Source organism: Rhinolophus sinicus, chromosome 5 (genome assembly GCF_057876585.1).
Source record: "Rhinolophus sinicus isolate RSI-liver-muscle chromosome 5, RSI-T2T, whole genome shotgun sequence".
Taxonomy (NCBI): Eukaryota; Metazoa; Chordata; class Mammalia; order Chiroptera; family Rhinolophidae; genus Rhinolophus; species Rhinolophus sinicus.
Window position 1 is genome coordinate 109,661,950 of NC_142505.1, and position 21,377 is coordinate 109,683,326.

The 21,377-nt window shown below is 47.3% G+C and overlaps 1 protein-coding gene across 1 annotated transcript in view; it reads right to left on the minus strand.

Annotated features, from left to right (window-relative positions):
• The window catches only part of SDK1 (sidekick cell adhesion molecule 1), a 687,292-nt gene that overhangs the window by 427,968 nt on the left and 237,947 nt on the right, over nt 1-21,377 (minus strand). Inside the window, exon 2 of the mRNA XM_088798792.1 lies at nt 193-352. Coding sequence (XP_088654918.1) covers nt 193-352 — 160 coding nt within the window. The remainder of the gene's footprint in view (nt 1-192; nt 353-21,377) is intronic.

A 21,377-nucleotide genomic window follows, 5' to 3' on the forward strand; every position in this document is an offset into this window, starting at 1 on the left:
AGACTTCCTAGGTGTGAATATAACCTATGTCAGAATAGTAAACGCCATTCTAAGTTCATGTTCAAAGTATTCCTTTAATCCGTGATGCACTGGAAATGCAATCCAGTATCTTCACCTCTTGTGCTATGATGGTCCACGAGCAAATATTCAGAACAACCTGAAACGGAATCTTGTTTCCAAGCAATCACTTACCTGTACTCGCTGCTGTAGGCGGTGAGCTCAGTGTCATTGTGCATCCACCTGAATTCCAGAGGCCAGCTCCCCTCGGCAAGGCAGGTGAGGACGAGGCGGTTCCCTTCCAGGTGAGTCTGTGGTAGGCCTGGCTCCGTTTTAAAGTACGGCACAACGTCATCTGAAATATTCAAAACCAAAAAAGAAGACAGGAAAAGAATGAATGGCGTACACATGAAAATGGCACTCATCCAATGAACAATCACTTACTTAAACAGACCTAATTTTCAAAAGTAGAAATGATGGCTATTTGGCCCATTAGTAGCAAATAATGCCTGACCCTCTAGAAACATGCAATACCCTAGAGACTATTCCCAAAGGCTGAGAGCTCCCTGATAGCACCACTTGGAAGTATCTGGCAAGATCATCCACGCTATTTCTACTTATTATTAATACTTATTTATCGAAGGGGCATACTGGGCGACCCCTGCTCATGCACGCCTGGGGGGTAATGAGGCACTGTAGCCTCCCAGTAACAATAAGGGTCTATATCTGGGCTCTAGAAGAGAAATCGCTTCAGTTGCTTAAAAAAAGTAACTAGGATGAGCAAGATGAACGGAGATGTACTACAACACAGGTCACAATCGGCTTTCATCTCACACACACGGTCTCTTTTAGTGACTTTCCGTGGGCACAACGCGGGGAGCCCATGTGTATTCGGACAAACGGACACTACACAGCGATGGCAATGAGCCGAAGACTGCTACACATACCCCCGCAACACTGACGAATCACATGGAAACATGTGGCGTGCAAGAAGCCAGAGGGAAAGAAGGTTACAGCATACACTTCCACCCAAAAGTTCACACAAGTTCAGAACCAGGCAAAATTAATCTGTGCTGTTTGAGGTCAGGATGAGTGTTACTTCTGGGGGTGGGGTGGTGGCCGGTGTGACAGGTCTGCTTATGGAGAGCAGGTCAAGATCTATTTCTCTATATGGTTCCATGGCGGCACCTTGTGAAAATTCATAGAAAATCATTCTATACATGACTTCAGTAATTTAAAAAGTTTATATAGGTAGGACACTTAGCTTCTAGTTCTAGCTCTATCTCTAATTAACTACATGACCCTGATTCTGTTCTTCATCAGTAAACAGAATTAAATGACTTCTCATTTTCCTAAAACATTCCCACTGCACACCTGCATTACCAGCTTCCTGTCTACCTTCGGGGCCTCCTGACCTCTCAACTCACATTAACACTCAGATTTTTCCATCTGAAGCCAGGCTAAACCCTGCCCCACCTCGAGGCCTTTCACGCGCCCTTTCCCCACCTGGAAGCTTGTCCCACTCTGTGCGTGACAACTATTCTCATCCTTCCTGTTAACAAAGCCCCTCCCCACCAACACGCCCTGACAACCAACACTTATCAGATTTTGAAATTCAACTGTTTCTGGATAATGCCCAGTGCATTCCCAACACCCGGATCAATGCCAAGAACAAAGTAGATGCTAAATAAATATTTGTTGAGTGTATAATACAATAACACAAGTAACAACAATAGCTAGGATTTGGTGAGTATTTACTATGTGCTGGAAACTGTTCTAAGTGCTTTTCATGCATTATCTTATTTAACTCTCACAAGCTCTACAAAATAGTTGCCATCATCATACCCATGTCCAGATGGGTAAACAGAGGCAGGAAACTGGGTAACTTGCTCAAGGCCAGCCAGACAGTAAGTGGTAAAATCCTGACTTAAAACCCAGATAATCTGTCAGGAACCTATCAATTCCACATAACTCCAAATGTTGCAGGCTTCTCAGTAAAGAAACTTTCTTTTCAAGAACCCATATCTTAACTACCAATTTTCGATAAATTTGTGGACTCGCTTAACTGGACTTTAAAATTAATGTATTTTTTAACCAAACAAAGCATCAAATAGCATATCAAATTGAGACTGTATTTTTATTTTAAACTGTCGCACATACAGTTCCTTTTGCACTGACTATATGGAATTTGAACATACAGAGTTTATTTCCCACTGTGCTCCATTGCTGGTATATCCATAAATGCAGTGTTACCAGCCTCTTACTAGTATTCACCCAAACGAGTCAATGTTGCACTGGCGAGTGTGGTAACAGTCTATGATACGGACACGGCCTGGTCACCGAGAGGTCACGCAGGAGCTGAGAGCTGGCAGATCGGTAGCGTCATTTCCTCTGATCACACCAGGTGCCCCTGTGCCCAGGCTCTGAGGCGGTGAGGGGCCTTGGGAAGAAGCAAGGGCTGCAAACAAGCAGCGGTGTGGGCAGGGGGTGGCTGGAAGCGGGTGAGCAGGGCCTCGAGGGCAAGGCAAGCCCACGGCCAGGTTTCCATACCATGCCTGTGACTGTCAGGGCACCCACTGCACCTCACAAGTGTTCTCGCGGGAATAATACCTCGCATGACCACCCGATTGACAGGCCTTCGTCAGCAGTCCTGCCAGAGTGTAATGATGGTGATGGCTGGCTGGTATCCGAGAAGGACAGCAGAGAGCCTGGGATGGAGTCAGAAAGCTCCTTCCGGCTGCAGTGGGCACGAGGAGTGAAGAAGGACCAGAGAAGTCGGAGCAGACCAGTCAGGAGGCCACTGCAGTGACCAGGCAAATGCTCCGAAAGGTGACGGTGGCTGGGCCCCAGTGATACTAGTGATTTGGTGGCGATGGAGAGAAACCGATGGCTTTGAAACAATACTAAGGTGGCAAAAAAGATTTAGTGGTGGATTGAATATGGGGGTGAGGGAAAGGGAGGCACCAAAAAGGATTCTTAAGTCTCTGAATGGCACTATCTCTGTTCAATAAACACACTGATTCTGTAATCATCATGGCAAATAAACGGGAATGAGACACAGCTGCTGTCGCCTTAGAGGTTATAGTAGTCTCAGTCTGACGCAGGAACAGAAACGGTGGCGTGTTAGTGCTGTGACTGACAGATGCGAGTCAGAGGCAGGGCTCTCACTGCCCGTCCTGCCCCAGGCGCTCCCCTGCTACACGGCCGTCACCTGCCCAAGCCCGTTTCAAGTGCATTTGAGGTTTTGATGATCCACCGTATGTCCAGGCGCCCCTGGCAACGCCCTTTAGCTAAATCGTGCCTCTCATGACCCAAGCAGTCCCAGAAAGCAGACCTGCAATGGCCATGGCTTTGACACCTTGGGGGCGACTGAGCAATAGGCTTTATTAATGTCCTGCCATTTGCACTGTATTTAACAACAGAAAAGAAATGCCAGTGTCCTATAAGACTAAGTGATAAGAAATACATCTTTTTGAAGGAAAAATGCTTCAAGACAGACACTGAGAATTTGAATTGGTTTTACAGTTGACAGAGCATCATCAGTTTAATATGTTATGTCATGGTTTTGAATGTAAATGATACCATAATTCAATTTTTCATAGAATTCATAGTTTACTAAACAGGCCTGTACTATGTAGACACTATGCTGGGTGCTGTGATCTAATAGGAAAAGAAATCTTCACAAAAAGTAGTTCATACAGCTGCCAAGCGCTTGTCCTGCAATGCAAACCACTGCAGAATACGATTAGCGCAGACGCTAACCTTTACTCTTCCATTAGGAAGAAGGGCGGCAGGTATGTCAACGCTCTGGGATCTTACGCGTCTACGCAAAAACCATTGGCGCCAGTATTTTCGTGTTGATGAGCCCGAGTGCAGAAGAACACGCTGCCTCTCTGAGCCAAGACTGAGGACCACTGGCGCATACCCAGCAGATCATGAACTGAAAAGAGGCATAACGGTAACAAAACTCAGCGCTTTGGGCAGAGAAAGAGAGACGGAAGGATTCGTACTTAGGCCGGCTGAGATCTTATACACCTTAAACGGAACAGAGAAAAGTCTGAAAATATCCACTATGGCAAAAGTGATTGAGTTACATCTGAGATAAGATTATCAAACTCTGACCTGGAGTTAAGCCACTGGTCCACCCGATGCTCTCTGAGGGGTGTGCGTGTGTGTGTGTGTGTGTGTATGTGTGTGTGTGTGTGTTCCCGAATAACAACTACTAGCGCTCCAAGTGAGAAGAGATTAAGTATGCTTCTGTATCCTTACAACGAACAGTGTAAGACCCTGGAATGAGTAACTGAGGGAAACTGAAATTTCCATTTCCACATACTTTCAGCAGAACATAAGTCATCTGTGAAAGAGGGGCTCATCTGTCTGCATCCCACAGGTTTCCGGTCCGTCCAGAGCAGAGGGATGGACTTACTGTTCTCACCAGACAACATCATCATTTTATGATGTAGAAGTCACTTCCCTAAACGGACTTCAGGTTTGCGGATGTAACGGAAATGGACTTAACTCCACCTGTCCAATGTGAGGACAGCCCTGGCTCATCTGGAAGGAACCGCGACGCATCTGCCACGTAGGAATCACTGACATGAGGAAGCTGGAGAATGAGACGCCGAAGCGGAGCCACTGCCTGTGTTTCTGGGCTTCATACCAGCAGGAAGGGTGAACGCGCCATGGGTTGTGACCCACGGAAAATGGAGGACCTAGTCCCAGAAACTCCTTCATGGCAGAAGGGTTGGGAATCGAGCGCTAGTTGTCAAGAAAGTCAGACGTAAGCTCTTCCTACGACTCGGCCAACGAGAGAGCTTTGGCTGGGATGATCGGACGTAATCTGTTCACTCACTGCCCTTTCTCCTCCATTGGAAAGTGATAATGAATAAAGAAATAATAACCTACTTCCACTTAGCAGAGGACTCAACCGTACCACAAACAGGGGTCTGAGGCAAACGAACCCCACCTGTTTCGGAAAAGGATGCTGGAACGTATTATGCCCTGTACCGGCACCATCTGTCTGCCAGGTGACAGTGGCAGCCGAGCAGGAATGGCAGCCAAGCGGCCTCCGGTGCCTGAACTCTGCCTTCTCGGCCGCTCAATCTCCAGGGCGACTAAGCTTTTGGTGTGAACCACTAATCTTCCTTTCAGAACTTCTTTTATATCAAAACCAAACATTTTCATGCCCCAAGCTTATGAATTTACCACTAACGGAAAGTTCCATTTTTCAAATCCCAGGGAGAAACAAAAGCACAGGGCATAATGCATCATTTGTGAACAACTCCTCTGAAAAACGTGGGGAGAGGATTCTTTGCTGGTAAAAACAGCCATTCCGATTTCAGATGCTGGCAGGTCATTAGGTCCGTCTCCTGAAGCCAGGAATTTAATCTCACAGTACATGCTACTCTTCCCGTAAGAGTAATACTAATCTGTTAAAGAAAACAGTCATACGGTTCACATGCATTTCTGAGCTGAAATTTAAATGTATGATCAGATCTGTCCTATAGTTACATATGCAAATATGGAAAGGTCATACCTCAATGCTTACAGGATAATCCTACCATCTTTCCCTGAAAATAAGACCGGGTCTTATATTAATTTTTGCTCCAAAAGATTCATTAGGGCTTCTGTTCAAGGGATGTCATCCTGAAAAATCATGCTAGGGCTTATTTTCCGGTTAGGTCTTATTTTCGGGGAAACCAGTACAGACAACTGTCTTAGAACAAAGTCCGCTGTATGCTCTAGGTCAAGGTCATTCAAGCTGCACTTCCTGTGACCACCTGTATAAACTCTTTGTGGCGAAAACTGAAATGAAGCAGGAGGAGGAGGCAGCTCTATCATCACAGCTAATTCTCCTTGCTTCTCAGAAATGTTTATAAATACTTTCCAGTTATAGACCTGCAACTATAGTTGGATATATCGCTATATTCTGTAGAACTAAAAACAACTACCCAGCTTCTCTGGAAGTCCCTTTATACAGTTCCACAACTGTCTTATAAAATAAATGAATGTCAGAGATTTCAGGGTGAAAGGTAGTTACAATTGAGCAAACATTATATATATATCGGATTTCACACACAATAAAAACCTAGCTTCGCTATGACAATGACTACCAAACACAGGAATGGGACGCTTTCTATGCGGTCCCACTCTCTCTCAAGCACCGCTGCTGAGGCAGGGCTGGGCTCTGCGGAGTAAGTCGGGGTACCACTGTGCACCAGCAGCCGGAGGGTCCTCCCCTCCTTCTCAGTCTTTGCAGAGCTCCATCCGCCCAGAAGAGGCGGCACGAGACAGAGGTCCCACAGTTACAAGGGCACTGAGTGTCCCCTGGCTGCTCGGCACAGGGGCAACAGCTGGTCCCTGCCTGGAAGAGCCGCAGCGCAGGAAGCAAGGGGTGAGTCAACAAGCCAAGGGGATAGAGGCGTGAAGCCACTGCCGAGAGGGCCCGCGATGTGGTCCACGGCCATGGACCTCCTGTGCCTGCGGTGTCACAGATCAGCCAGGGCAGGAGCTGAAGGGGCCCCAGTGCCCAGGGAGCCCCAGAGAGATTAGGCTTCACAGGGGCTGAGGCTCCAAGTCTCACAGGAATGTGAGGGCTCAGTGCTGCTTCGGCCACACAGTGGTTCTTCGAAGGCTTTTGAAGGCTTGGTAAAGAACTGTCCCATCCTTTATGACAAACGAGTATGTTTCTAGATAAACACACTCCTGCACTCCAACTACGAAGGAAACATCCGCGAGCCCATCTGCCTGTATGTTTGTGCTGTGACAGGTGTGCCGTGCCGCGGGGACACCTGGCACCTGCAGGATGAGGAATGAATGGCCTGGCAGGGCCCTGGGCAGGGACTGGAAGCTTGGTCAGGGGCCGAGTTTGGGGAGCCAGGGCCAGGACGCCTGAGCACAGCCCTGAGCAGCAGGTAAAAGACAGACTGTGTACCCCTCTTATGCGTCTGTCCCACTGTTTCCGGGGGGGGGGGGCGCCATAATCAGAAGAGGAAGCAAACAAAGCTCGCACTGCGCAGTCACCATTTTGTACTCAGAAGTTGACTAGACAGCGTGGGGCTTGCTCTGAGCAGACTCATTTGTCTGCAGTACTCTCCTGGTCTTTGGATCTGTGCATGTAAAAACAGGGAAAGCAGGAGGGGTCCCCGAGATTTCCATTAAACAGCACTGTGAACAGCTTGCCAATGCACTCAGTTAGGGGCAAGTCAAACTGATTATCTCTGTTTTCTCTGAAATCAATACGAATTAACAGCATATTTAAGGGCATTCATGGGGTAAACCTACCCTTCCAGTATTTTCCCCTAAGAAACCATTCGAGCTTTTGGCGAGCTTAATCTGCAGTGAGGCTGACGGTAGGGACACAAATGGTGGTATTTATGGACTGCTTCAATCCTGCACTGTGCTAATCCATTCCAGCATACAAATTAACAAGAAGAGGCAGTGGGATAAAAGCAATTCCCCTGTTTCTCCAAACTGAAATAAGCTCCCAGCTCGCCAATATTTTATTTCAAAGTAGGATTGCACTACACTATCGTTGCTATGGGTTGTAGTGAGAAAGCACGAGTAACCAAAATAAGAGGAGAGTTATCAGAAATAACCAACTTTGTTCTCGATTATGGTTCAATACGTCTTTCAAATATTCTTTCAAATAATCCTGAAAAGCCAACAGATTAAATAAAAGGCCAAAAAGTCCAAGAACAGAAACTCAGGTATGAGTGACCTCCCCCCTGCTTAGATGTGCACTGGTGAATTTGTCACATCTGTGCCGGCAATAAAACCTGGGACTCAGAAGGAACTGAAACGGTGAAGACTTAATTTTAGACCAAGAAAATTCCATTTGAAAAAGAACTTCTTAAGGATATCTAAGTTTATACAGATAAGGCCTACTGAGTTTAGCGAAGTTACAAAGCATAAAGGTTTCTCAAAGAGAAGTGCTCAGACATCATGGCAGCTCAGAGTCACTGCCTGGGTTCCAACCCCTGACGAGCGCTATCTACCCTTCCAAGTGATGTGAGCCTGGGTAACTAACTCAGCCTGCTACGCCTGAGTTTCCCAGTCAACAAAACAGTAAGACAACTTCTTCTAGAGCAGCAGTTCTCAGACCTCCTGGTCTCAGGACCTCTCTACGACTTTTTAAAAAATTATTGATAATGCCAAATTTCTTGTTTATGTGTGTTGTATCTTTATTTATCATATTAGAAAAACTGAGAACTCTTGAAATATTTCTTAATTCACTTAAAAATAACATTAAAATTATATTATCACAAAATTACATATTTGTGAAAAATAACTATATTATCCTCAAAAAATATTAAAAAGAGTGGCACGTTTTTACATTTCTTTTCGAATCTCTTCAATGTCTGGCTTAAAATACAACCAGATTCTCATATATGCTTTTGCATTTAATCTCTTGCAATTATGTTATTTCAGTTGAAGGATATGAAATAATCCAGCCTCCTACCAACATCAGTTGGAAAAGGGAGGCATGTTGTAATCGGCTTTTCAGAGAATTATGCATATTCTTGATACTGCACCAAAACTAAGTGAGCAGTAGTTGCGATGTGGAATCTGAAACGCTATCGCTGAAAGCTCAGTGCTTTCTTCTGTTAAACTCCTTTGGCCTGTCTTGCACTCTGAGTGGCTCTTTTACACAAGCATGGCTTTGTTGGTTCACTTCACTGACTTACATAGCTCTTCAAATGTTGACATATTTCATTATGAAATATAAAACATATCACATGTGAATACTGCTACCTATCGCATCAGAAAAGTCTTTAAATAATGGGAAACTGCCAAGTTCATAGTAGCACATAGACGATTTCCAAAATTCTAATTTTTTCTTAGAAAGAGCTTGATTTTTATTATTAGTAACAAATACTCTCAATTGTTTTTGGTGATGTGACATTATTTTGATCATTTTCAAGAAAATGCTGCCAAATACCCAAGTCAGAATACCCATGTGTATCTATTAGTCACTACTTCAAGTAAAAAATGGGAAACCACAAAAAAAGCAGCTATGCAGCTCGCGACTCTTCCAATGTCACGAGGACGTCACGTCGAGACAGTAGTCGTACTTCGCTACGCAGCACAAGGCTAGGATGTGATCGGCATTTGCAATACAGGATATTAAACAGGCACGAATTAGAGTCAAAACTTAGTAAAATTAATTCTTTGTACTGCTTCATCACGGCTGTCCTTCAGGGATCTGGACTTTCTTTCACTGCAGGTGTGTGGTGGGAAGAAGGCCACGCCAACTAGTAGGGTTTGGCACGACTGCCAATGCCACACCTGCCGGGGCCCAGGAGTTTTCTCATGATTGCTTTTAAATCACCAGTAAAATCTCTACATGGGGAAAAAGCAAAAAAGCCGTAGTATTATTATGAAATGCCTCTGACCTCTTGGACCCCTGAAAGGGTCTCTGTCTCGAGAACTACAAGGCATCTTAGAACCCACTCTGAGAGCTGCCACCCTACAGAGTTGCCACAGGATTAAACTAGATAATGTGCTCAAAGTGCTTAGCACAGTCCCTGGTACACAGGCCCAATACACGCATTAGCTTTTATTAAAACATACTGTCACAGAATAAAATTTCATCTGCCTGCACAATGTTGAATCTTGAACTTCATCCAAAAAATATCTCCTTTTAGCTTTCTAAATAACACACATAAATCAGGTTACAGTCTAAAATGTAACTGTTAAGCCAAAGAAGTTGTTCAATTTAAAGAAAAACAGGTGTTCATATTTTCAATTATTTCAGAATTCCAGTGAAGTCTAAATATCGATTAAATTTTTTGTTCTTTCATTCATTAAATATATATTAAATGGCGTCCCATCTATGAGATGGGAATACAGATGTGAATAAACAAAGCAATGAAAGTCCCGTCTTCATGGAGTGACTTTTCTACTTAACGGAGATAAACAGTAACCAAATAAGGAAAATATGTAGTACAGTCTGTTTTGTTAAAGTTCTTATTTCCTTCAGCCAAATCATATCATTTGTGGTTGTAAAATAGGGAACTGATACTGGTATAACATGCAAGTTGTATTGATTTATATGTGATTTTCCTCCTGTATATTGGTGCTATAATGTGATCATAGACAGTCGTCATCATTTATGAAAAAGTAAGCCTGAAAATTAAAAGGAGACAATTAGTGACAAGAACAACAAACAACACTTCCCTAAAATTACAGACGGAGCCTCCTGAGTTCAGAGCGAGGAGTGACTGGTTTGGTGCTTCACGAACCAGCGCCCTTCCCACAACGTCCCACAGAGAGAAGCTGCAAGTGCAGAGAAATGAGCTCGAAGGCTTTCTCCCTTTCACCAGAACAGCAAAGCGAGGAAGAAAGTTCCTATCGTGTTATTTTATATTAGTGTCCTGGTTGCAAAGTTCCACAGGTTTTGAGGGGTCTGCTCCTAATACTATTTCCCCAAAGTTGTGCTATTTTAGTGTATGATTTTACAGAATGTGGAATTTTTCAGGAACACATATATGGAATAATAAGAAAAACACCTGTATATAAGATAGTGATAGTTGTTATAGGACACATATGAGAGAAGAAGAAGAACAGAGACCTGGGGGAGGGGCTGCACTTCTGCATGAGGAGCCAAGGTAAGAATGAGCTGAGGAAGAGCCACACACGTAGGAAAGGAGGGAGCATTCGGGACGTAGGACGAGCACGCACAAAGGCTGGATGTGGAAGTGAGTCTGCTGTGTTGCAGGAAAGCTAGGAGGACCGATCCAGGTGGGCGAAACAGTGAGTGAACAAGGCTAAGAAGGAAGAGGGAGCTCAGGGCATGCTAATGAAAGCCTTCGGATTTTGCTTTGTGCGCCATCAGAAGCCTACGGAGAATTCTGAGCAAAAGAGTGTTCTGCTCTGCCTTAGGTTTTCCCTGGTTCACATGGATCAGTGTTGAGATGAAGCTGGAAGGGCAGAAGCTCAGGAGGCTGTTGTGTTAAGCCAGATGAGAGATGATGGTAACTTGGTCCATCCTGGTTGCATAAAGGTGGTAGTAAGTGGTCAGACTTGGCATATAACGTAAAGGCAGAGCCAACAGAACTTATACGTGCAGGATGTGGGGTACGAGAGAGAGAAGAATCAAAGACAATCTGGAAAGACGCAGTTGCCATTTCCTGAAAAGGGGCAAAAGAAGCAGGTTTAGAGGGAAGGAACAAGGGCTCGGTGCTGAACATGTTAAATAGGTAGTTAGGTTAACGTACTATGCGATTTTTACACAAAAATGCAAAATTAACATGGGATTAAATAATTGGGTAATTCAAAATGATCAGTTTTATAGCAAATATTCAGTTGATTTACAAATGAAATTTTGACAGAGATGTGAACCATATCATTAAACAGCCATCGAAACTATAGTTGACCCTTCAACAACATGGGTTTGAACTGCACAAATCAACTTATACAAGGATTTTTCCCCATAAATGCATTGCATTCAATAAATGTGTTTTTCTCTTCCTATGATTTTCTCAATAGCATTTTCTTTCCTCTAGCTTACTGTATTGTAAGAATACAGCACATAATACATATAACATACCAAACATGCGTTAACCGACTGTGTTATCAATGAGGCTTCCAGTCAGCAGCAGACTGTTAGGGGCCAAAAGTTATACGTGGATTTTTGACAGCATGGGGTCGGTGCCACCCCCTTACCTCCATGGTGTTCAATAGTCAACTGTATTTAATTTCATGAGAAGCTAAAATTTATATATCCTAGTAAATTCCACTCTTGGGCACTTATCCCAAAGAAATAAAGACTTACGTTCACACAAAAACCTGTACCAGACATTAGTAGTAGCTTTAGTCAGGACAGGCAAAAGCTGGCTGCGACGCGGCTGTCCTCTGAAAGGAGCGCGTATGCAGGCTGTGGTACCCCCACGCCGCGGCACTCCCCTTCATAAGAGGAAAGAACAGCCTGGGTGAGTCTCCGCAGACTTTTGCTGAGTGAAAAACATCTCCTCCCAAAAGGTCACAGACAGTATTATTCCTTTTATAGAACATTCTCGAAATGAAAAAAATTACAGAACTGGAAGAGATTAGTGGTGGCCAGGGATGGTGGCGGGGAAGAGCGGAGGTGGCCGTGAAAGGGCAATGCCCTTGACTGCACTGAGGTCAGGACGCCGCCTACAAGAGGGCACGTGATTGCACAGGCATCTGTCAGCACTAACTTGCAGGCCGAAAGCTTTTCTGAAAGGGGTTTACTGAGCCACGTGCCAGCCAGAAAAAGCACCAGGTCCTGGGCGTGTGGCCTGAACACCAGAGCGGGGCCAGACAGAGAAGGCAACATGCACGTCGTGTACTTGGGCTGTTCTGAAGTGAGCGGACGGTGACGGCTGCACAAGTCTGTAAATGTATGAAGAATCTTGAATTTATACTTTAAACAGGTGGACTTTATGTCTATAAATTATATCTCGATGCAAAATAGTATATTAGCTATTTGTGCCAAGCATGAAAGTACTATTATTTTCATTCTGTTACAGATGAGGAAACTGAGGCACAGGCAGGTCAAGGAATTTGCCCAAGGGAACACAGCTGGAAGTGGCAGAGCCAGGACTGGCGCCCAGGGAACCTGTCTGCAAAGGTCATGCTTTCCCCGCTCAGCGCCATATGTCCTTTGCAAGGAGTCAGCCTTCTGGCTGGGGTGTCAGCAGTGGCCAGTGAGCAGGACGAATGGGAGGGGGGCTGCTGGGGACACAGAAGATGATGAGAGAAGGATGGGGGACAGCTGGCTCACGTTTGGACACCCGTTTCTGAAAGCGAAAGGCTTTCCCTGTGTCTAGGGTGTCTTCCTTTGGGCAGGTTCCTCGGCGATGCTGACCCTGCTGTTTGAGAAGGGGAAGGAAACATCAAGAGAAGGTGTCTGCAAGGTTTTCTTCCAAATAATCATGTTGCAAATGAGCAGAATTAGGCCAAGATGAGCTGGGTACTTGCCATTCCCGGGGGAGAGGGGAGAGGATGGCCCTGGAGCAGGTGGTCTCCCTGGCCCGGGTCCCCCACACCAGAAAAGGAGGCCACAGGCAGCGGCTGCTGGGTGGGAATGAAAACGCATGTACCCCTTTCGAAAGTCCTAAGGATGAGAAAAGAAGCTTTACTTCCTAAGCATGTTCTTAATGTCAGAAATACGCCGTAGGATGAGTATGGCTTTTTAAAATGACACCTAGACCCCGGCTTGTGGTCACAGGTGCTGAATAAGTGGGAACACTTTCCCCAACAGTAGGCAGGCAGGTCCCCATGTACTCCACTAAGTTCCAGCCGTGACAACCCCCACCCCTGACTCCCTGTGAGCCTGAGGAGGGCAGGAGGGCAGAGGGCACACACCGCAGACTACTGTGGCGTTTGTTTGCCACTCCCCACCTTCACCCCAGCATATGCACAGCCATGCAGTAAAACCCCTATGCGACATGGTGAGGGCTTCAGGACCACACCGCCAATGGACGCTTCCAAATTGTGAGAAAAAATGCTGAAGATGCAGCCATCTATGTAAGTTGTGTCTGGAGTTGCAATCTAGCCAAGTTCTTCTCTGCAAAGCGGTGGCATTTACCCCAACAGGGCTCACCCAGCAGGGCAACCCAAGCTCCATCAGCCTGCTGAGCCTTATACAATGGCGTGGAAAGGAATGTCTGGTGGCTTCAGGAGGAAAACAGAAGGTAACAGAGAAGCAAACAGAGGGTAAAATCCAGCCCAGGGAAAAAGAAGCAAACAAGCTGCACTGGGCAGGATCCAGCAGCAGCTCGCACAACAGCATCAGTAACTCGTCAGGAGGCAGAGAGGAAGCAAAGGCAGGAAGCAGAGTAATAATTACCTGCACTATTAAAAGGCCTGAAACAGAAGGCAGTTTCTCAAACGTGCAAGGCTTCAGCCTTCAGTGCTCCTTCTTATTTTGTGAGGATTCTGTTATTCTGAAATGTTTGCATGCAAGGGTGGAGTGGGGGAATGGCAATTATCTTCTTAAACGGCGAGTTATATTTTTATAATAGCTGACATTTTCTAGTAAGACATCATTTTGCTTTCAAACTGTTGGGTGAATCTTATAATGACTTCAGGAGCTCTAAGGAAATAAAGTATCAGCAGGTGGTCAGTCAAACACTACGAAATTCCTCACTCCACAGGCAGTAATCAGGTTGAAAAACCTCCTGCATTACTTCCAAAAATAGAGCTGATGGTGAAACACAGGCCTTTCCAGTTTCAAAACTATAATCTGCACAAAGGGTAAAAACATATTCATTTGCTTCTATATAGAACCGTCAATAGCTTCCTTTGAAATCTGTATCAGGGCCTTTAAGAAAAGTAGCTCTTGGGGGACACTTATTTAAATCAGCGCCTCGCAAACCCTGGGCCTCATCCTAGGCTTGCTAAATCTGATCGTGATACGCCTGCAGAGGTCTGAGACTCACCGATTTCAAGGTTTTCCTCTCTTTGGACAAATTTTGCAAACATTTTAAAAATCAGCTTCCTGTTTGAAATACAAAAGTAACAATACGCACATATGTACGTCGTAATATTGCGTGTACACAAACACTGCATCCCCACATGAGCACACAACTTACGGACAGCGCCCAGCAGCTGCCATCCCATCATGATCGGTAACGCTTTCCACCCATCAGTGCACAGTAGGCCCACAGAAAACTGCCAGGAACAAACCAAAGCGGCGTTCCGAGGAGGAATCCCCAGCCGTTACTGCGATTTGTTTTTCTGAACGTCAGAATGAGCAGCCAGTGCCAAATAGCTCTTTAGTTTTGTGACTTTCACCAGGTGCACTGTGCCGAGGCCTCTGGGCAGACACATAAAGGACATCCAGGAAGGAATTAATAATGCGAAGGCCTCCCCTAGGCGCCTGGTGGGCCTCCCCACGTCACTCAGAGGGAAGCGCTGAGTTGCCCGCTGGGTCCTCCATCCCCTGCAGGCTCAGACCAGTTTAAAAAGGGTCTGCTGGGAGGTGCCAAAACCCCAGGTCCTGGCACTTAGTAGCACGCTGCAGCAACAGGCAAGGGTAATCTGTGCAGTAACGGGTCTCCAAAACATCAACACTTTAAAGATCAAGGTCAGCACCTACTCTACAGTCAAAAGCTAACCTAGAGAGCCACCTATAAAAAAACAACCAAACATAACTAAAGAATTGTGTGATGAAAACAGTGGCTCTTGACTTTGGATGCACATTCGGCTCTTCTGGGGAGTTTGTAAAGTGCTGATCTCCAGGCCACACCCCAGACCAAACATGTCAAGAAGAGAGGCCCGGGCCTCAGCATTTTTCATGTTCCCTGTGATTCCAGTGTGCAGCGCAGGTTGAGAACCACTGAGGCGCTGCAGGACCACGCTCAGTCATTTGAAACAAGCTAGCGTCCCCCACATGTGCGTAGGCTTTCGATCTTAATTGATAGACCTCTGTTGCATAAAGCGGGAAATACCTGACTCAGTGGTTTCAAGCTTATGAGTATTCATTTTTTAGATGTTAAACAGAATACCTTAAATTGTCAATTCACTTTTTGATCTAATTTATTTCATTATAAATCTTTGTTCTAGAGTTTGATTACCCAATTTATCCATAATCTGCCTTCTCTACTGGTATTCTGTCTATGGCATTAGTTACTCACACTTCAATCAAAAGAATGGCCAATGAGAGCAGGTAACAAGTCTAAATGTATTTATTTCCTTACTTCAAACCAACTAGAAATCAAGACTGTACATGTTTCTACTTCAAATCCACTACAATTCAGCTTCTACTCAGGGATACCCACAGCAGGGGAAGAAACCACAGGTACCCTCAAAGGTCTGGGGCGTGACCTGGAGCTACCGCCACAAACTCTATGTTTCAATCTTAGTTTTCGGTTTTATAAATCCATTCAGTTTACCCTCTGTCCTGTACTTATACTGATGCTAACATGAAAACAGTTGCCATTCACCCTGACTTCTGTGTCTATTCTCAGCCAGCACCACCTGACCAGCTGAAGAACCACTGCACGGTGACTGCGTGGGAACTGTGATGAGCTCGAAGACTGAGAGTTTGGATCACCTGAAGATTCCATTTATGCATACTTTTCATATCGCCAATCAGAATCATTATTCAAGACATTATTGTGTCAGTTATATCACATTATCTTCACAAAACAGCAGTCACAGCTGCCAACACTAATGTCACGTGTAAAAGCTGAAAGTAGACACTCAGGCTACGGTGACCGTGGTGATGAGGGACACACAACTGTGTGATCGCATTTCTTTATCCCTCTGAGTCTCAGTTTCCCTATTTGTGAAACAGGGCAATAACTTGTACCCTGCAGAGGTGCAAGAATTAAATGAGCTGATATCCGCACAGCAGCTCTTAGCTAATGTCAATACCCATCAGCTCCAGCCCCTCACGTCTGCTTTACTCTTCCATGTCAAGACACTGAAATCCTAAAGGAAGCTTCGCTTACAGTGAATGACAACTTCAGAATCGTCTTTGACAAGCAGAAGCCACGTGAATGCCTATGAAGAGAGATGAGGACACATCAAATACACACTTCGACTCTTCTATTTGGATCATGCAAAACAGTGATCCAAAGTAGCTTTGCTTTTTTCTCAAGTTTCTCACATCTAATAAATTACTTTATTCTAGAACACGGCAGGAAGACACTAAATCAACCCAATACAGATGTTGATAAAACCCGATCAATTTAAAATGAATAATTCAATCAGTAAGGTGTTCAAAAGGTCTCACTAAATCTTTTTCAACATCTTTCTCACACTTAACATTAAGCCACTGCCTGAAAAGATTTTCATCACCTCCATCACCTCAGCAGTGAACCTGGGAACACGCGCTCAGACCCCAGGACTTGGCACCTGCCACCACATTCCTCACCCCACATGCTCATGGAAGACTTGCTCCATGCTTTGAGCCGGGGGTGCTTCCTAAGTGAATTTCCTTAGCCAGAAGCTTCTGTTTGTATATTCTTTTGGGGGGGGGGTTGTTGTTATTTATTAAACTGCCGAACTATTCAGTAGAGTCACGTGCTGCTTCGGGATGTGGTCACGTTCTGAGAAATGCGTCCTTAGGCAGTGTCATCCTGTGCGAATATCAGAGCGGGCACTTACACACCCAGATGGGCCAGCCTACTGCACACCTGGGCGTGTGGTACAGCCTGGTGCTCCGGGGCTACACACCTGTACAGCCCGTTCCCGTACAAAACATGAGATTAAATCAAGAGAAAATGATGCGACCGAGAGAGGTGGTAAACACGGGACGTAGGCGGCAGCTGCCAGCATACCAAGGCGCACTGTTTTACAGCAAACTTTTCTTACATAAGTAGAAGGAGTGCTCTACAATCATGATGAGAAGTGCGGTGCAGTAAATACACAAACCACTAACCCGGTGTTTGTATCTTTGTCAAGTACGCCCTACACAGGACTGTTTGTGCTTTTATACGACTGGCAGCGCAGGTTTGTTTACACCAGCGTGACCACAAACACGCCAGTAATGTGTTGTGCTATGATGCTATGGTGGCTACGACGTCACTAGGTGACAGGAATCTTTCAGCTCCACTATCATCCCGTGGGACCACCGCTGTGTAGTGGTCCGTCACTGCCCGAAACGTCGTTATGCAGCACGTGACTACAGACTTGATTCAGTATGTTACTGAAATAGTGTTTTAATTTAAACAAGCCTACTAAGTGTCTGCAGACTTATGGCAAATACTGCTGAAAACATGATATTGTTGACAACGTTATAAACCCATAGCCGGGCTTTTCGCCAAGTCACCCCCTACATAAATAGCAGTATCTTTTGCTTTAAGAAACTTTACACGTGACTGACAAATCCGACTGTGACACATCACTTAATTTGTCTGTAACTCAGCTTCCTTATCTGTGTGGTGTGAACATAACAGTAAAGGACGCTGGATCCCCAAAGATTCCCGGGGGTTCCTTTAGATGCTGAACATCCCTGGTACATTTCAAATAAGATTCAATTTACAAAGAACTGATTTGCCCACAGCTTTTCAAGAGCAAGTCCGTATTGGCATGGACATAAGTTTCCTGGATCAATGAACCATCCAACACTCTGACTGAACATTCGGTGCATGGAAAGCACCGTGTGGACTGCAGAGCGAACAGAGAAGATGGGCCCCGCCTGGACGCGCCCAGCTCGGACGGGGAGCGATGTGCACGCAGGGCCCGGGAAGCTGGGCAACACCCACGGAAGGCCACGGGTAATGTGAGGGTCGACTGGATGTGTCACCCGGAGGGGCCCAGAGCGCTGGTCAGACATTACTTCTGGGGGTGCCTGCGTGGGTGTCTTGGGAAGAGGACAGATATATCTCCTATTGGTTCTGTTCCGCAAGGGACCCGATTCATACAGGCAGCAAATGCTGACAATCGCAATGGCTCGAGGCCCCTGTGACCACCACCCCCTGCCGTCTTCTCCCTCGGCCTGCACTCCCGCGCGGGCGTTGGCTCCTGCCTCTTGCCTATGGCCACGAGCAGAGCTGGTGTGGGAACTTAGCTATCGTGTCTGGACCACACCAGCAGTTTCAACATGACTGTACACACACCCGCAATGCTTCCTGACGGGACCTCAGCCCATGGCCACCGTGCCAATCCCTGAACCTGCCCTGTGCCCGCTACCCTTTCCCCCTCCTCTTCCTTCGTCATTCTCTGCAGCTAGCGACTGCACCGACTGCCCCCTACAATGCCCTCTACCCCTGTTCCGACCCTCGTTGCTTTCCAAAATAATCGCACGGAATCCTTACAAAACTGGCTCTCTCACAGCGTCCCCAGCACGTCACCTCTCGGCACAAGTCCCCACTGAGTGCTTCCCCCGGCCTACATAAACATTAAGAAGCCCCCATGCCACCCAGATGACAGTGAAGGCTGCCTGCGGTCCCTCCCCACATACTGTGGGGAGTCCAAAGCCCTCCTCAGTTTTGCTGCAAATCCCGAAGAGACACGCTGTCAGTCACGTCAGCCGGGGACACTTGCTCCTACTCACAGCTGTTGGCTCACAGCTGGACTGCCTGCTGGCCCACGCTGACCCACCAGAACTTAGCCCTTTTTTGGTAGGACTTAAACTGTTTCTCTCTCCACCCACTCCTGCCCGAGACACCCATCCAAGGCATCCGTGTGCGTGGCACTCCTGACTGAAGTTAGGGCCACGGCAGTCTCTCTGCCCTCTGCCTGCCTAACTGCACAGCACTGCTCCTCCGTCTCACTGGGGCCCCCAGAAGTCAACCCCTTCTTTATTCAGCGCTTCATTCAGCAGGTAACGTAGCTCCCCCCCACCCCCCAGCTCTGGAGCCCACATCTGCGTATCCGAAAGCGCAGGCGTGGTTCTGCCTGAAGAGAGCCACAGACTCTCTCCTTTAGCTGCAAAGAAATGGCAGAGGCTCGGAAAGGTCAGTCTTCCTTCTAATCTCTTTGCCACCAGCCTCTGAAGGTAGAAAAGGAAAATAGATTTATTTCCCCACTGACAAAAATCACAGCACATCTTTAGCAGTAAAGTGCCTATGAGCCATTTCGCTTTTGGGTTTCCCGTTCCATCATCTTACCCTCTCTCCTCAACCCTGATGTGCCTTCTGTCTGCCAGCCTCCTTCCCTCCCCCAACTTCAAACGTCATGCCACCGCAGAAGCGCCCACTGCGCCCCCTGGAACTGTGTGAGCCCACTGCTCTGTCACTCGCAGGTGACCAAGCACTCAGCACACGCAGGGCCCTGCCCCACGTCCCTGTCACCTGCTCTTCAGAGCTCTCTGCTGCGCACGCCCCTCCTGCTTCTGGGCCAATCCTCCCTCTGCCAGGAGCCCTCCTCCCCTCGCCTCGCCTAGGCGTCCCCACCTCTTCTATTTTTCTCCCCAACCCTCCCCACCATGCGCAGTCTACACCTCCACACTCCTGTCAGTCGTCCCTAGGCGACGTCCCCAGGTCTTTGCCTCGAGCTCCTCCAGTCCGATTCACCTCAATTCCCTGCTGGGCATGTCCTCTCTCTCTTGCTCTCCCCACTGCTTGTCTGGACCACTGGGGGGCTGGTCACCCTTCGTGCCTAGTGCCCCAATCCTGCCCAGCAGCCATCAGACTGCTGCTTCCCAAAGCCAGCCCTGTGAGCACCGTCTCAAAGGCGCAATGAGAACAGGATTCGCCCTTGCCCAGCTGGTCCTCCAGGGAGCAGAGCCTGAGGCAAGCACTGAATGCTGACCTTGTATTTGGGAAGTGCAAGCTCGGGCAGAAGGATGTGGGGAAACAGAGACCTGAGGCAAAGAGAGATGTGTAGTGACACGTCACCGTGTTGTTGTGATGGCACAGACCCAAAGACACAGCCCAGGCACGTGCGAGTTCTCTGAAAAGCCTCAGGAGCAAGCACCCGTCGGCACAGTCCCTGCAAGGAGAAGGGGTGGGGAACCCGCTGGCCCAGCTCCTCCCTCTTCCCATCCAGCACGTTCTCTTCCTGAGGAGCTAACTTCCCCAGGAGCCCAGCCCTTGGTGGCCACTCGGGAAGGCTGTGGGCACAGTGTTTTGCCCACGTGCAGAAGCAGGGAGGCAAGTGAGTGAGAACAGAGCCCAGAGACAGGGCAGGCGGGCCGAGGCTGTGGGTTAGACCTGGTGAGGGTGCCGGGGAGGCCGGGGGTGCCAGGCAGGCCGCCCTGAGGAGGAAGGAGGGGCTGAGGGACGCCTGTAAGCTGCTCCGGCTTGCGTCCCACTCGGGGTCTGTGGGCAAACACCTTCGAAACAGGACACAACACTTCCCGCTCCAGGAAGTCACAGAGCGCGCGGAAGGCTCTCAGACCTCTCATAATAAAGACCTACTTATTTCCCAAACTTAGTGTCATGCAGGGCGGCCTGCGGGGTCTCTGCTCCCGCTCCCCATACAAGAACGCAGGATATGGTGAGGCCAAAAAGGAACACCCACGGAGCCATAGGTAGGGGAGTCATACCACTACGGTCTCACTGGAGGCTGGGTTCACTGGACGTGCGACCTGCTGTCCGTTTTGTCTGCAACCCACCGGCGACTCTCTTTCACTCTCCTCCACTCTCCTCGGCTCTCTTTTGTAGCCGCAGCAGTTATATTAGTGGCTAATGGCTCAATGGCTACAGCTGACGGCCAACCAGCCACAGCTGACGGCCATCTACTACCCGAGCCAGCACTCCTCCACGTGAGGCCGAGAGCCTGTAAACTACTTTCTGGGGCTCTGTCCCCACACTTAGTTAAACTCAGAACCATTTTTGCTCACCACACCGCAAGCTAGGTTTGTAAAATCACACTTGGAGACACTATTCAAGTCAGTTTTCTCTCCTTGCTGTAGAAACTTTAGGAGCTTCTCTATTGTCAGCCACGTCAGCCTGGCATCTGGCTCCCCCCGAGGAGGCGAGGGGTGGGGTGGCATCTGGTCCCAAACCGGGGCTCCA